This window comes from Taudactylus pleione, unplaced genomic scaffold (genome assembly GCF_031769625.1).
Source record: "Taudactylus pleione unplaced genomic scaffold, aTauple2 ptg000015l, whole genome shotgun sequence".
NCBI classification, from domain to species: domain Eukaryota; kingdom Metazoa; phylum Chordata; class Amphibia; order Anura; family Myobatrachidae; genus Taudactylus; species Taudactylus pleione.
This window is the reverse complement of record NW_028284417.1, coordinates 37915227-37930161: the sequence shown is the minus strand read 5'-3', so window position 1 is coordinate 37930161 and position 14935 is coordinate 37915227. Positions and strand designations below refer to the sequence as shown.

General features: G+C 42.9%; 1 protein-coding gene across 2 annotated transcripts in view; it reads left to right on the top strand.

Annotated features, from left to right (window-relative positions):
• ASCC3 (activating signal cointegrator 1 complex subunit 3) overlaps positions 1 to 14935 on the top strand; it is an 884679-nt gene that overhangs the window by 348139 nt on the left and 521605 nt on the right. For both annotated transcript variants that reach the window (XM_088472337.1, XM_088472346.1), the window contains exon 11: positions 13063 to 13227. In XM_088472337.1, the coding sequence (XP_088328463.1) occupies positions 13063 to 13227 (165 nt within the window). The remainder of the gene's footprint in view (positions 1 to 13062; positions 13228 to 14935) is intronic.

Sequence of the window (14935 nt, the reverse complement as noted above, 5' to 3'; positions counted from 1 at the left end):
TAAAGCACAACCAGCCCTGGGCTCTTCACTGCCGGTCCTGGTTGTGAAAATACAGGGGAAAAATTTACATAGGGGTCCCCTGTATTTAACACAACTAGCACAGGTCTAATCAGAACCAGTCCTGGTTGCCAAAATACAGGGGACAAACAATGTAGGGGTCCCCCATATTCTGCACAACCAGCACTGGGCTCTGAGCCAGTCCTGGTTCTGGAAATACAGGGGGAAAAATGCGTAGGGTCCCCTTGTTTTGTCCAGAACCAGCACTAGACTTTATTTTAGCGTGCCCCCCCCCCCCCAGCTGAAGCATTAACCCTGGCCCGCTAGTCATCCCAGGCCTGGGATCCCTGGGGAGCTGGGGACCACCCAATAAAGAGATCCACCTCTTCAGGGCACCCCAGGCCTGGCTGATAGCCCGGGGCTATTCCTGGCACCCATGGGCGGTAGGTTGATTGTGTAATGTGGTGCATTTTAAAGAATATTGTCTTTTGCAGTAAACTATAGGTCCCAGCAAGCCTCCCCCGCATTCTGGTAGTTAGAGAACAACCAGTACCAGTAAGTTGGGTATTTAGGGTCCACTGATACCTGTAGTACACCTGTAAAATAAATATTAAAATAAACAGACTACTTTTTTAAATATCATTTATTTTCTCTGAACCTTCACCTGGGGGGCGGAAGCCTTTAAGCTCTTTTTTGTTGCCGCTGCCACCCCATGACTTTGTCCGCCGCCACCCCATGATTTTGTCGTTTTTGCCTGGTGGTCACCAACCCACCAGGGCTTCGGCGTCTCTACCTAGTGGGTGGCAGCCTGTGCCAGCTCTTTTGCATGGCCGCCACCCACTAGGACTTCCTGCATCTTTGCGTGGCCGGCGCCAACCCGCCAGGGCTTCAGCATCTTTGGCGGGTGGCAACACGCTAAGGCATCAGCGTCTTCGCCTGGCCGCGGCAACTCGCCGGGGCTTTGGTGTCTTCGCTTAGTGGGCGGCAGCCAGTGTCAGCTTTTTTGCATGGCCACCGCCCACTAGGACTTCTGGTGTCTTCATTCTTCGTAAGATCTTGACATCTCCCTCACCACTGCGGACGCCCGCTCGACTGCCGATGTGTCCCCGCTTCCACCCGCTGCCACTGTCGGGTCACTAACTCCCGCAAAGGCAGCCATCTTGGTGCACCCAAGTTAAACCACATTGAGTACACCTGCTGGAGGCTGCTCAACGAATTAAAGCTTCCTTTCTCTATAATGGTGCAATTGGGTAATGAGGTAATAGTTTAAAAACTGTAACTTTCTCAATTACCTGAACCTCAAAAGGCCCTACCCTGGAACAATAGCTACTTAATAAAACAAACCCTGAGTCTAAATTCGCCCCTTACCCTGTGTTATACCTTCCCAAAATTCACCCATAGAGAACAGCAGAAAAATGGTCCTAACTGAGAGTGTCAGAAAAAACTGACAGTTGGAACTTTTAGATTACTCCCAAATCCACATTTTTTTTATGTTTTTGCCTTGATATTTGGCATGCAGCACTGAGCTACAGTTCTACCCGCCCATGCTAAATTTCATCTCAGTACCTCCAATAGCTTTTGAAGTGTAGCCCCTTAAACACCATGCCCCCCCTTTTTTTCGATTCAGCCTTAATATAAGGGCACAACCGTGGCTGGTCGCCTGCGGGCTCATTCCTGTTCCTGGCTGCTGCTTCAATCAGCTAGAGGCCCGGAGTTTGAGGCGGACCCGTCAGTGTTGACTGACTGGCTGGCTCCGCTAAGGCTTATGAGAGGATCTGCTCCCCCATCAGCCATTTTTTGTTGACCTAAGTAATCTTCTGCACATGTGCAGAAGCTAACGACTAATGCTGCCCGATCGCGGCAGCCGGCCCAGGGGAGGGATGATGGGCGGCCACTGAGGAGATGATGGGACCAGCCCAGCCAGATCCATCCCGGCGGCCTAATCTTCCCCTGTCCGGGATCCGGGTATTATGGGGGCCCTTTATGTGTGGGGGCACTGGGACAAATGCCCTCTGTCGCCCTCCCGTTAATCCGGCCCTCATAGTTACTACACAGATCTCCTGCCAATTTTGTGTGTCCTGTGATCTTATTGTGCATTGCACTACATCTATTACATACAAATTACTAGTCATGATTAATGTTAAATGTCATGTTTATTATATTTTTTAAAATTATATACTTAATTTGTATCCAGTAGTTAATTCAGAGAGAGAGACCAACTTGCAAGCTGTGAGTAACCTGGCATAAACAGTTTGTCCCTGTGAAAGGTTCTTGAGTAGCATATGTTTGGTTTATAGAAGAGTTACATGGGTTTGTCACAAGTCACAAATTTATGTTTATCAAATGTCCAAAATAGCGTAGTGGCACCAAACTGTATCGGTATATTTAATGTAGCAATGCATTTACCTAATGTGGAAACTGCATTTTATAATTATTATTATGGTAATTATTTAGTGTGGTAAAGTATTTACCTTTACTGCAAATTGAGTTATTTTAATCTGCAATAAAACACTTGTTTTCAATGGTGAGTAATGCTTTCTGAAATAAATGTAAATGAGCCCTTAAATAGGACTAGTATGATTAATTAACCCATGATGGATTTACTGACTGATACACAAATAATGTCTTTTCTATTCTAGTTACTTACCACTGCATCTGTACTTTCATTTACAGGCACACATTTGGTTATTTACTTGTTAGTGTGATCACATCATACATAGTTTGAAATCATTAAATGTTAATGCTGATAGAAAGATATGAGAAAGCTTACATTTAAATATTTGTGAGACGATGAATGTATAATCTCAGCTTTAAAATGTTTTTGACCCATTCTATTTTAATTTAAATATGCACATTTTAGATGCTAATGTTTTTAATTCTAGCAAGTAAAATACATATTTATTTGTTTTGTGGTAAGCAGTGTAATGCTTCCAAATGTAACCTTCAGCAAGATTTAAAATGTAAATGCTTCTCGTCTACACTATTCCCTATGGGAAAAGTAAACCTGTAGCAAAACCTAATAATAATTCTAGCAAAGTTTGGACACGGAAATAAGGTTACATGGGCTTAGAAAAATTTAGGCTGACAGCAAGATACTTAGCAATGTCCTTGTACAAGTTTTGTATTATAAATTCTCACACAAGGTCCAATTCATTAAACAAATAATGGAAGACTCTATTTTCCTAACATTGTATTGCCATCGTATATTAAAGTGTGACTCTACAATATACTGTAGATTAACTCTCTCTATGTTGTTAAAAATAACTGAAAAAACTGTAAAACTGTAAAAAAAAAATTAGTTTAAATAGAACTATTTACAGTGATTTCAGTAAACTGCTGCCAACCATTTTTGGATCCAATTGGAATATTTATTTAAATAGGGCTTTTAAGTAGATCTACAGGCAGGGCTGCCATCAGAAATGGTGGGGCCCGGGGCTGACAAAGCACCCTACACAAAAAAACATATTAGTAAAACATTTGACACCTCTAGCCCCCTTCTGTCTCTCCAGCACAGGCCTGTTGTCCGACTCTTGTCTCCAGTCCAGCCCTAGCCCCAGACAGACAGACAGCCCTACACTTTCCTGCTCCTTACACGCAGCGGGTCCTCTCACAGTGGCGCGGCGTGACGTCAAATTCACCGGACTCCAAAGAAAAAGAGAAAAAACTTTATTGCAGGGCTGCAGGCTGTGCAGCACAGCACAGGCGGTAGGAGCTGGAGGCAGTCCGGCAGCAGGATTATGATTGTCGGCGAAGGGTGGGTCTCTGTCCAGGCCAGGGGCAGTCCCCCCCTTTACCTGTCTCCAGGTAAAGATTTATTTTTACCATTATATCGACATATTATTTACATTGACATCTTTGTGTGCCCATACTAATTATTACTTTGATCATTGGGTGATTGTGGAGGATGTCTAGATGGTAATTTTTGTAGAGCCAATGTTATTCATGGACATTTGCAGTCTAACATTTATTATCTTTTGCAGTTTGATAGTTGATTAAAGGCTCAAAGTTGGTTGTTTATGGGTGTAGTTAAGACCGCCAGTCTCAATACTGACATCCGAATCCCGACAAGGGACTTAAGATAGGCATCGAAATACCGACACCTAACTTAATCCCAACGCTGGAACACCGAAAGACACCAGCCCGAACTAGGTAAATCCTGGGCGCCTTTAGCGTGAGCCGCTGGGAGGAGGGTTAGGTTTAGGGAGCATAGCGGGTTAGGTTTAGGTTTTGGGGGAGGTTAGGGTAAGGCACCCCTATGGGGAAGGGTTGGGGTTAGGCAACCCCGGGGCAAGGGGGGGGGGTTAGGGTTAGGCATCCGCCCCAGGAGGGTTAGATTTAAGAAGTGTAGTGGGGTTAAGGTTAGAATATTGGGGGGAGATTAGTGTTAGGCACCTCTAGGGGGAAGGGTTATGGCTAGGTACCACAGAGAAGGTTAGGGGGGGTAGGGATAGGGTACTTACCTGCCCTGTTGGGATGTTCTCCCTTTGGGCTTCCGGTGTCAGGGTCATCATACCCATTCTGTTTTTTCATGGGAACTGTTGTCCATGTTGGGAGGTCCTGGAGGGAAGGTCCATCTGACAAATGCTGGGGGTTTGTTATACAATTATCATGACTCATCCCTGCAGGAGCCTGTATAAGCCTGGGGTGGGTTAATCCATGATGTGAGTACTGGATCTTGGGTTATGTCAGCTGACTTATGTGGGCCTATCAGGTTCCCAGGGTTTGGATGGTCAAACATCATGTCCCCTGCACTGGGAAAAGAAGACACAAAACATAAACTTTGCTGCCTCTCTACCATCGATGGTGGAGAACCGTTAGATCTCCCTCATCAGTGGCAAACCATTGATGTTATCCTTACAAGGACCAGCAGGCTGGATTTTCACCAGCAGAGTCTTCTGTGAAGCTGTGGGATGATGAATATTTGGTGCTTAACATGGTGGGCATGTGATCACTCAACATGACTTCCCATTGCTGTTTCTGCACCTGCAGCATTTACGGCTCTTTCCATGGTGCCTTTCCCATTTGATTACAGGCAGCATGATGGTAGGCCCATTTTAGGCCTGCAATCTTGCATCCTAAGAATTACAATGGTCAGCGGTCCCGGTGTGGGGCTTAGATGGGCACTTAGTGATGTCATTGGACCCTACAGTTTAATTGATAGCTGTGCCAGTTGCTAATATGGGAGAGGAGTTGGTATCCCCTCCCTCCTTCGCATGGAACTGAACCTGCATATCCCCTGTATAGTGGACATGTGCCCTCACTTGAGAATGCTCTCGTACATACATACTAATGTGGCGCTCATGCTGGGGACACGGGACCTCATTCAGAGTCGGTCGTTGCGGCCGCACGGTCGTACGCCACCGATGTTCGCTATACTGCGCATACATAAAGTTCGCAATGCGCGTGCGCAAACTAGCCGCTACGATCAGAAATTTCTCTCTCCTTGAACACAGCCAGGTCGGTAGTTTGAGTGACAGATGGAGGCGTTTGTGGGTGGTAACAGGGGAAGGTGTTTGAAAACGGGGGAGTGGAGATCCGAACGCAGGCGTGTTTCATTATGCGTACGGCGTTTTATGGGAGTGCATACGGAATATGGCAGTGCATAATTAACAAAGTAGCGTTATGGCACATGTGACATGGGAGGTTTTTACACTGACACGATCGTAGAGCTTAAGAGAGGGTATGGTCAACCTTAAGCTATACGACCAGTTCCGATGGTTCCCGATGGTCTCGATTAATCCTTATATGCCCGGAGATGACGTGCAATGCGTACAAGAAGGGGGCGTATTTTTTCGTCTTCCGACCGCTTCCTCCCCTTGGTCGGCCAACTACCGATCCGAACTTAGGGGTGCAACTTGCGAGGGAATCATTTGCTTATCCGGCCCCTTTTTCCGTACGACCGCTTCGAGCGACTCTGAATGAGATCCTCAGTCTTGTTCATGGGTCATGCAAATTGGGGCTTCACACCTAAGTCATGACAATAGGGAAGTTTTCATGAAATGCTGTAGTTTTGGGGGCAGATTAGAATTCAATTAAAATTTGCTAAGAATAGTGGGAGTTTTGTATACCCAGTGTTTGACTCATTTTAAAATAAGCCCTGTAATTTAATCTGAACTCTTTTCAGTACAACATCTAAAAGAAATGAATATACTGCCTGAAATTCTCTGGAAAGCATTATCATAGGTATTTTTATTCTATTTTTTCTCCCTTGTAGAGATGTGTCCTCGTACTTAGCCATGTGGCGCGAGATGCCTGGTGCGAATGAGCCGCCAGGTTCCCGTGGGCCTCTGCTAGCACCAAGCATCTTTTTTGCCCGAAAATGCATTTAGTCATTATGTAATGCGACTAAAATACACCACAAGACTGCACTGATTCATTTGATGTGCAACACTTGTATATCTGTGTGTGATAGAAACTGTATATGAAGCTTGGTAGCTCTTGTCGTGAATAAAAGCTGCATCGTAGCCCTTCATAAACAGATTCAGACCCAGTTGCACAAGTGTCACATATTAAATTAATCAGTGCAGTCTCGTGGTGCATCTTAGTCCTCTGGCATTGCGAGTAAAACACTTTTTTGGGCAATAAAGGTGCTCATAGCTACCAGAATTGCATGGGACCTGGCATATCGAGAGGAGCTATTTAGTGTGTCTGCAGCAGTATTGTACGAGGACGCTATTTAGCGTGACTGCAGCAGTATTGTACGAGGACACATCTGTATGTTTGACTGGGTTGGGTTTGATGTCGACATTCATCATGTCGACATGGTCATAATGTTATCATTCATCATGTAGACAGTGATGAAATGACTACATGATCGGCTGCGTTTTCAAGGTCTCAGTGGTCGTGTAACTGACTTCTGGGTCAGACCTCCAATTTTCCGGGTTGAATAAGTGATTCTCCCCTAACCATAATTCCTACCCCTAACTCTCCTCCTAGTGCCTAACCCCCTGCAGCTTCCATAACCCTCCCGCCCACTGCCTAACCCTCATATCTACCTGCTGACTATGTCAATAGTTCTCTTTCGACACTTTGCCTGTCAACATTTTAATAATGTTGGCATCGTAGCTGTCGACATAAATTCCGTCATTGTCGACCTTTTGGCTACATTTCTGTTTGGCTGTAGAACTACAATATTAGTTATTAAAGTACCTTTACAAAAAATATAAGATAGTACCTTTCCTTTAATAAATAAGGAATAATAATATTCACATAATACAGCATGACTTCTACAAATTGCTTAGAGAGCTTGGATCAGTTTTGTTTCACACCTTGAAAATTATAATATGCATTGCTAAGTATTTTTCATTACAGTTTGCTAATTAGTGTTGTGTTAAAGTACAGCTGCTTATCTCAATGGTTGACATGGTTAGTTTATAAGTAATAACAGTTGCATCTCGCTTACAGATGTGTCCTCATACATCTAGCCTCAATTTGCCACGTAGCACAACTTGCCTGATGTGAAGGAGCCGCCAGGTCTCGTGCTTCTCTGCTAGCGTTGGACGTCTTTTTTTCGCCAATGCTTATGGACTAGGACACACCAGCAGACCGTGCTGATTAATTTGAAATGTGACACGTGTATGTCTGAGTCTGTATATAAACCACAACAGAACTTGAAATAAAGAAAAGCTGTGGCTGCTACATTGTAGCATTTCATATACAGATTCAGAGACTCAGTCGCACACAAGTGTTGCATATCAAATTAATCAGCTCAGTCTGCTGGGGCATGCAACTTTGACACATCTTTTTATGAAAAAAGACCCCCTGTGCTAGCAGAGTCTCATGGGACCTGGCGCGCAGAGAAGGGGCAGTTTGGCACAACTGTAGCAAAGATGTGTAAGGACACATACAGTATGTAGGCCCAGTCTAGCTTATAAATTATAGCATTTTTTTTATAGTGTTTCTTATAGAAATCAATAGGTCTGCATGCACTCTTCACTTTTTGGTGAATGCTAGACAAGTAAATATTCTACAAACGTATGTAAATAATCAAGGACTGATCGGCACATTTCATTTAATCAGTGTTCCATCTCCACTTCAGCAAATCTGACTATGTCTGCTTACCCATTCTCTGGGTAAATACACAAATACTAAAATTATTCCCACCCACGGCTCCTGCTAGCGGCATCGAGTTGTTCTACCTATGTCCCAGTTATCTGTCCTACCTAGTCTGCGGTGTTATGTGGTACTTCTACTATGTACTTTTGCTATAACATGACATCATACATTGTACTTATTCTCTGTTACTGTGAACTGTAACTATGTTTTCCTTGTACGGTGCTGTGTAAAAGTTGTGGCCCTTAAAAGATGATGATAATAATAATTCCACAGCTGGGGGTGAGCTGTGATAATGCTATTCACGTTTTCCCCATGTGGTATAGATTTCATTTTTCAGTACCATTTTATATATATATATATATATATATATATATATACTGTACATATATATAATTTGAAATACAGTGACTCAAAATACATACTACATACTGTAATTTGTGTTTAGTGAGTAATTTATTCATTAGCAAATTTGTTTATATTGTGCAGAATTTTTACTGCATGTTCTGTTTGTCGGATTATAAATAGTGATCAGTGATCCTTGGTGGATTATTCTAGCAACACATGGTGACATTTTCCTTGTAATTATTTCAGCATCACATGCTATACAGTTTTATTAAGCGTAGCCAGCATACTGTGTGGCCTTTTAGTGCTTAATTACAAGTGTTAATACCAAAATATGGTGACACTGGATATATGAAAATTAAGTTTGTTTTGATTTTATTGTGTAGTCTGTTGTGACTCCTTAAGGAAATTGGTTACGTCTTCTCTGGTAACAGATGATGTGGAGGACCCCACCACAAAGGTAGATTGAGCTGTAGAGCATGTAAAGGTGTACTGGCAGTTCTAACATACTGTACCAATTACATATGCTAGTCTTTAATAGGCAGTTGTGCTATGCAGGTTAGAAAGTTTTTGTTTCTATACAGCAAACTGAGTTAATAATGTATTTTGGATGTCATGTGGACGATTCAATTGTTTTCCCCGGCAGCTGTTACTAGTGGGCGCATGATGGAACAAATCAATTGTTGCTCCGTTCCGGAGCAAACGCAAACATTTCTGCTGATAGCCTCCTGGGGAGGCGAGTAGAAATGTGTGAGAACTCAGTGGTTTGGTTACCCAAACATTAGTTTGGCCGCCCTTACCAGTACTTTAGACGTGTTTAGTCGCTTTACACGGCTAAACCTGGTCTATTTGGGTGTGGCAAGTGCGATAATTAATGGGCGCCCAAAAACAATTACATTGATCCGTCGGGCATCCATTAATTGAATTCCCCCCATGGTGTCTATATGCAAACCAAATTAATGGCTAAGCTGTAAGATCAAATAACTATGCTTGGACTCGGTTGTCAGATTTGCGTTGGAGTTTGTTCTAATCAGTAGATAAGGGTTACATTATAGTGCTGTACCCTTTCCAAGTTTAGCCCTTCTCCCAAATAACATAATTACTGTTTTGTCAGTTTCAAAAAACAGAAATCTTATTGGAGTACCTTTTTAATATCTGAGAACTTTGAACTGTGTGCACAGGGCAGTAACTAGGGTAGTGCGGCCTGTGCCATGGCACAGGGCACCGCAGGACTAGGGGCGCTGTTAAGGCCTGTCAATTTTCTGTTATCATTCTCACTTTTGTAGCTTCCTCTTATTTCGTCCCCAGCATCTCCTGACCTTCCCTATCTGTTCCCTGGTTACAGCTCTGTGTGTACAGATAAGCTGGTGTTATATACGTGGATGCAGTATGCTGATTTACTGACCCTGGACTATTTTTTTTGTTTGTTCTATAATGGAGACAGTAGTGGTTGTTGAACCCCAAAAGGAACATCTAGGAGGCTATAGTTGGATCCATAAATTGGCAGACACTGGGGTCTTCCTGATTAATAGGAGTCGACTGTTGCACCAATTATATACTATTGTAGATACAAAATTGAAGCTAAATTTTTGCCACTTCAGAATTCCTTATTCCTTAATTATAAATTCCATATTTATTATTTTTAAATAGGCAGTTGAATCTTTTAGTCAATAACAATCACAACATGCATACCACCTAAGAAGTTACACAGGATTTATAGGAGACTGTAGATTTGTGTTATAAACACAATACAAACTGAGACACAAAAAACCCCAGTTCACAAGAGGGGGAGCGAAATGCGTCGAAGGGGTCTCTATACACTGTGACTAGTGCTGCTACAATTTTGGATACTCTTCAATTGCCGTTATCCAACGCCGCTTTGAACTTGTATCATATGAGAAAGATGCCGCCCATTGGAGCACAGCCAGCCGGCGACCAGGACACTGAGGAGTGCGGTGGACAAACCACTAGTGGAGACACGAGGCCGCTGTAAGATCGCGGTGTCGGCCAGGTACCTGTCTCCCTCACAGCCGCTACCCTGGTCCTGCTCCTACAAAGTGACTTCCATCATTCACATTGTAAGCGGAGTGCTTGTATTCCTCATTCTCCCCCACGACACTAAGTGGGCTGTATACTAAGGAGCTCCGGCGCATCACAAGTCCCAGCATAATGCTGACACACATGTAATTCAAGCGTAAGAGGAAAATTCTTGTTCAGCTCACTATTTGGGATATTTCACTGTCATGTTACCTTCAGCAGTGAGCTATTGAATTGAACCAAAACAGCATTGGATACAATTATCAGAATTTCAAGAGCATTTTACAACCATTGTTTCATTTATGAACTGTTATCATTTTTCTATAGAGAGTTTTATGATTACTACCATAGTCATTTATAAGTGTCAATTATTGTATGTGTCTATTAAATGTTTTCATGATTCAGCGAAGTTTCCTATGTGGAACAATTTTGGTTAATGCACTATTAGTACAGCAGCACAACCCTTTTTCATGTAGATTTGTGTTATGCCTTTTAACTTTCAAGTACTGATTTCACTGACTGGTTGCAGTGGTTAGTGTCCCTACTAATTGTCAATAACTACACACGTGGTGACAGGGGGCTTCGGAGGCCAGCTTTCCCAGTGATGCACTGCGCAGATGACGTCACCTGGTACTTGAGGAGCCTGCCCTGTGCGCCTGTTGGATCTAGACAGATCCAGTCAGAGCAGAGGCACCGGTGCAGCGGGAGCTGAAGCCAGCGGGAACGGGAGCCAGCATGGTAAGGTAAGTACTGGGCTGGGGAGGGGGGGGGGGCTGCACATGGGGCATTACTTTAGAGGGCACTGCATAAGGGGTACTACTTTAGGGGGGCCTGCATGCATTCGGTATGAAAAGCCGGCTGCCACATGACCGGCAGTTCGATTCCCGGCTGCGGCAGCCCGACAAAACAGCAGAGCCCGGCAGCGGAAGCCCGACAGCACTGCAAATCCTGATTGTCCCTAAGGTAAGTATAAACTAACCTAACCAACCCCCCGAACCCTCCTTAGGGGTGCCTAACCCTAACCTCCCCCCTCTAGGTGCCTAACCCTAACCCACCCTTCCCCGCTGCTTGGACCTAAGTCCCCCGGGGGGGGCCTAGCCCTAACCCTCCCTCCCCCTAGCCTAACCCTCCCGGAGGGGTGCCTAACCCTAATTCCCCCCCGGGTGCACTAAACCTAACCCTCCCCCCCCCCCGCGGCTGTCCGCTCGCGGCACCCGGCGTCGGAAAAATGACAGGCATCTAGATTTTAGACGCCTGTCATTTAACCCTAGGCGGGATAGAGGCTTCGGGAAGCCGGTGGTCGGGATTGCGGCCGCCGACTTCCTAAACATATCCCGGCCTGCATATGGGGCACTACTTTAGGGGCACTGCATAAGGAAACCTACTTTAGGTGGCCCTGTATCTGGGGCACTACTTTAGAAGGTACTGCATAAGGGGCACTACTATTTTATGTGGACCTACATATGTATGGAGTGCTGGCCTGGTCTGTGTTTGATCCCCTGGTGGAGTGTTGTACAATTGGACGGTTTCTTGTGTGTGTGTGTACGTATATGTGTGTGTGTATATATATATATATATATATATATATATATAATGCAGACAACCCCCCCATAAAAATCCTGCATTTTCCCCCGGTAGGTGTATCAGGCCCTAGAGAAAGAGATAAAGGGGGTCTATGTACTAAGCCTTGGAGAGCGATAAAATGGATGGAGATAAAGTACCAACCAATCACCTTTTAACTGTCACTTTTGTTTGAAAAATTACATTAGGAGCTGATTGGTACTTTATTTCCATCCACTTTATCTCTCTCCAAGACATAGTACATGGACCCCAAAATACCAACCAATCAGCTCCTAACTCATTTTTCAAACAGCCTGTAAAGTGATAGTTAGGAACTGATTGGTTGGTACTTTATCTTAATACATCTTCCCTACAGCCTGTAAAATGACAGAAACTCTCCACTGTATTGGTCTTCAAGGCTTGATACATTTCCCACATACATTTTTATCAGCAGTTGATTATATTAGATAGAAAATGAGGATGTTTTATTAACTTTTGGGTGGAATGGGTACACAAGTTCAACATGGAAAGTTAATTGATTAGCATGTTTAATAGTCCATTGATTGAAATGGTAAAATAAAAAAGGTAGAATACAAATATAGTATACACTTTGTGTGCCACTGACATCTTAATCATAGTGTATATATACTGTACTAGTCAAATTTTAGGATGAGTTTTCAATGCATGTACAGTAAGTTATATTTATCTCATCTCAATGTAAGCTTAATTATTTTCATCCAACAGAAAAAGTGACATCTCCAGACCAAATTTGCTCTATAAACAGAATCACATGTCATGTGTAAACCTGCATAAATTAGACATTAACTTTCATATAAAATCATGCTCATCTTTTTTTGGTGAAAAAAATAGCTTCATATATAAATATTGATTTCCAAAAGTGGTACTTTTTAAACTTAAATAAAATAAAGTGTGAGACAATGCAACAGGTACCACAGTCACTAACAGATGGCATTTGAGCTTATTAGGTGAAAAATGATTCAGTCTCAAATTTTTGCTTTGTACTCAGAAATTGCTTTCCATAGATTCAAGTGAATTATTCTATTTACACAGATGCTTGTGACCACGCCAGAGAAATGGGATGTTGTTACTCGAAAGAGTGTTGGAGATGTGGCACTTTCCCAGCTTGTGAGACTACTGATATTAGATGAAGTACATTTGCTTCATGAAGACAGAGGACCAGTCTTGGAAAGTTTAGTGGCACGGACATTACGACAGGTAAGCACAAATCCCAGTGTACAGTACTTTGCCTTTTTACAAGCAGGAATCGCAATAGTTTGTATTGCACTATGATAAACTCTGTGCCTGCCAGTAGCAGATGGTAGAATTTTCCTGGGCACAAAGGTTAGAGACTGTTTTGCATGACGCTTCAAGAACCACTGGTTTCTTTTGGCTTTACATACATCCAGTTGAAGAATATTGTGTAGCGATTTCTATTTCAGAAGTTATTTCTGCCAGTTATTTAATTATTCATATAAGTCTAAAACATTTAAAGTATTATTATTTTTCAAGGAGAAAAAGCACTATGCTGTATTTTTCACATGTGTATTAGTTGTATATAGTTTTTTTCTAAAGCAAAAATAGAAACATTTTTGTTTGGTATTTTAAATAACCTTCGCACACTTCTTTTCATAATTCTAAGAGCACTATAATAAATGTTCTCCTGATTAAATGATATCTTAATTAATAATTACCATAAATATTATATAGTGCTTAGACATTATTCTTGTATTATTTTTGACAGTGTATTAGGTGAATAATATTTTTGGTTGTAGACTGTCAGTATTGTTAAACTTTCTTATTCTGTGACCATTTTCGGGGAATGTGTCTGTTATATACCTTGAGGTTCTGCTTACCATTCATAACGTCACATTAGTCACCACTGCTACTGATGTCAGTTGCCAGCTGACAGTCACTGTAAGTACCAGCTGCACACCAGTTGTAGTACACTACTTTGATGTCACATCCAGGCACCTTCACTGGTAACTGGAAAACTATCTTATGAATGGTTTGTGTAGCTTTTGCAGGACCTATATGTCGCTTGCTTTGTTTTCAGGACTGCAGGGTAACATGGAAAGCTGTGACTCAAGATGGGAGTTCAGCACTGGACAGCTGATAAATTGATTGCAGTGGGTAGCTCCTGTTCATTACATTCCGTAAAGTAGAGGATTACTAGTAGTAGCTCTTAAAAGAGCTGTTGTAGACCACTGAGTGGTTGTTATTATACACGCAATGCAACAGGATTTCTCTTTTTTTATCCACTGGGATATACTGGAAACCTTGAGTGCAGTGAGAGGAGCCAGGGCAGTTTCAAATGTGGCACTTTGACTACAGATATGTCTTCATACACTATTGCTGTTGAAACAGCCTTCTTTGCGCGCCAGGTCCCGACTGACTACGTCTGCGTCGAGAATCTTTTTCAGTGTGTGACTGAATCTGTATACGATGCTTTTTGGCGTGTGAAAAGCAGCGTCCGCTGCATTATAGCACTTAATATACAGATGAGACTAGCCACACACAGATATGCAAGTATCACATATCAAATTAATCAATACATTCTCGTGAAATAGTTGCAAATGAATGTGACAAACCATAACACATTTTCGAGTGAAAAAGACACCCGATGCAAGCTGAGTCGCAGCGGACCTGGTGGCGTACTCACGCCAGGCATCTCATACAGAATGGCATTTTGAGACTAACATCCTGCTTCAGAGTTGTATGTAAACCTGATAGTTTATGCACAACTCTGATGTTTAATGATTGACACATTTGCAGGATCTGTACTGCACATGTGCCGATCACTGAATGCAACAGTGGTCACATTACTCCCTAAGACACAGCTTGATTGACACGTTGTGGTCATTTATGGGCAGGGAAGGGGCAGTGATGGCCAGCATTCTTGAAAATGGGGGCGTTTTGTTCTTCT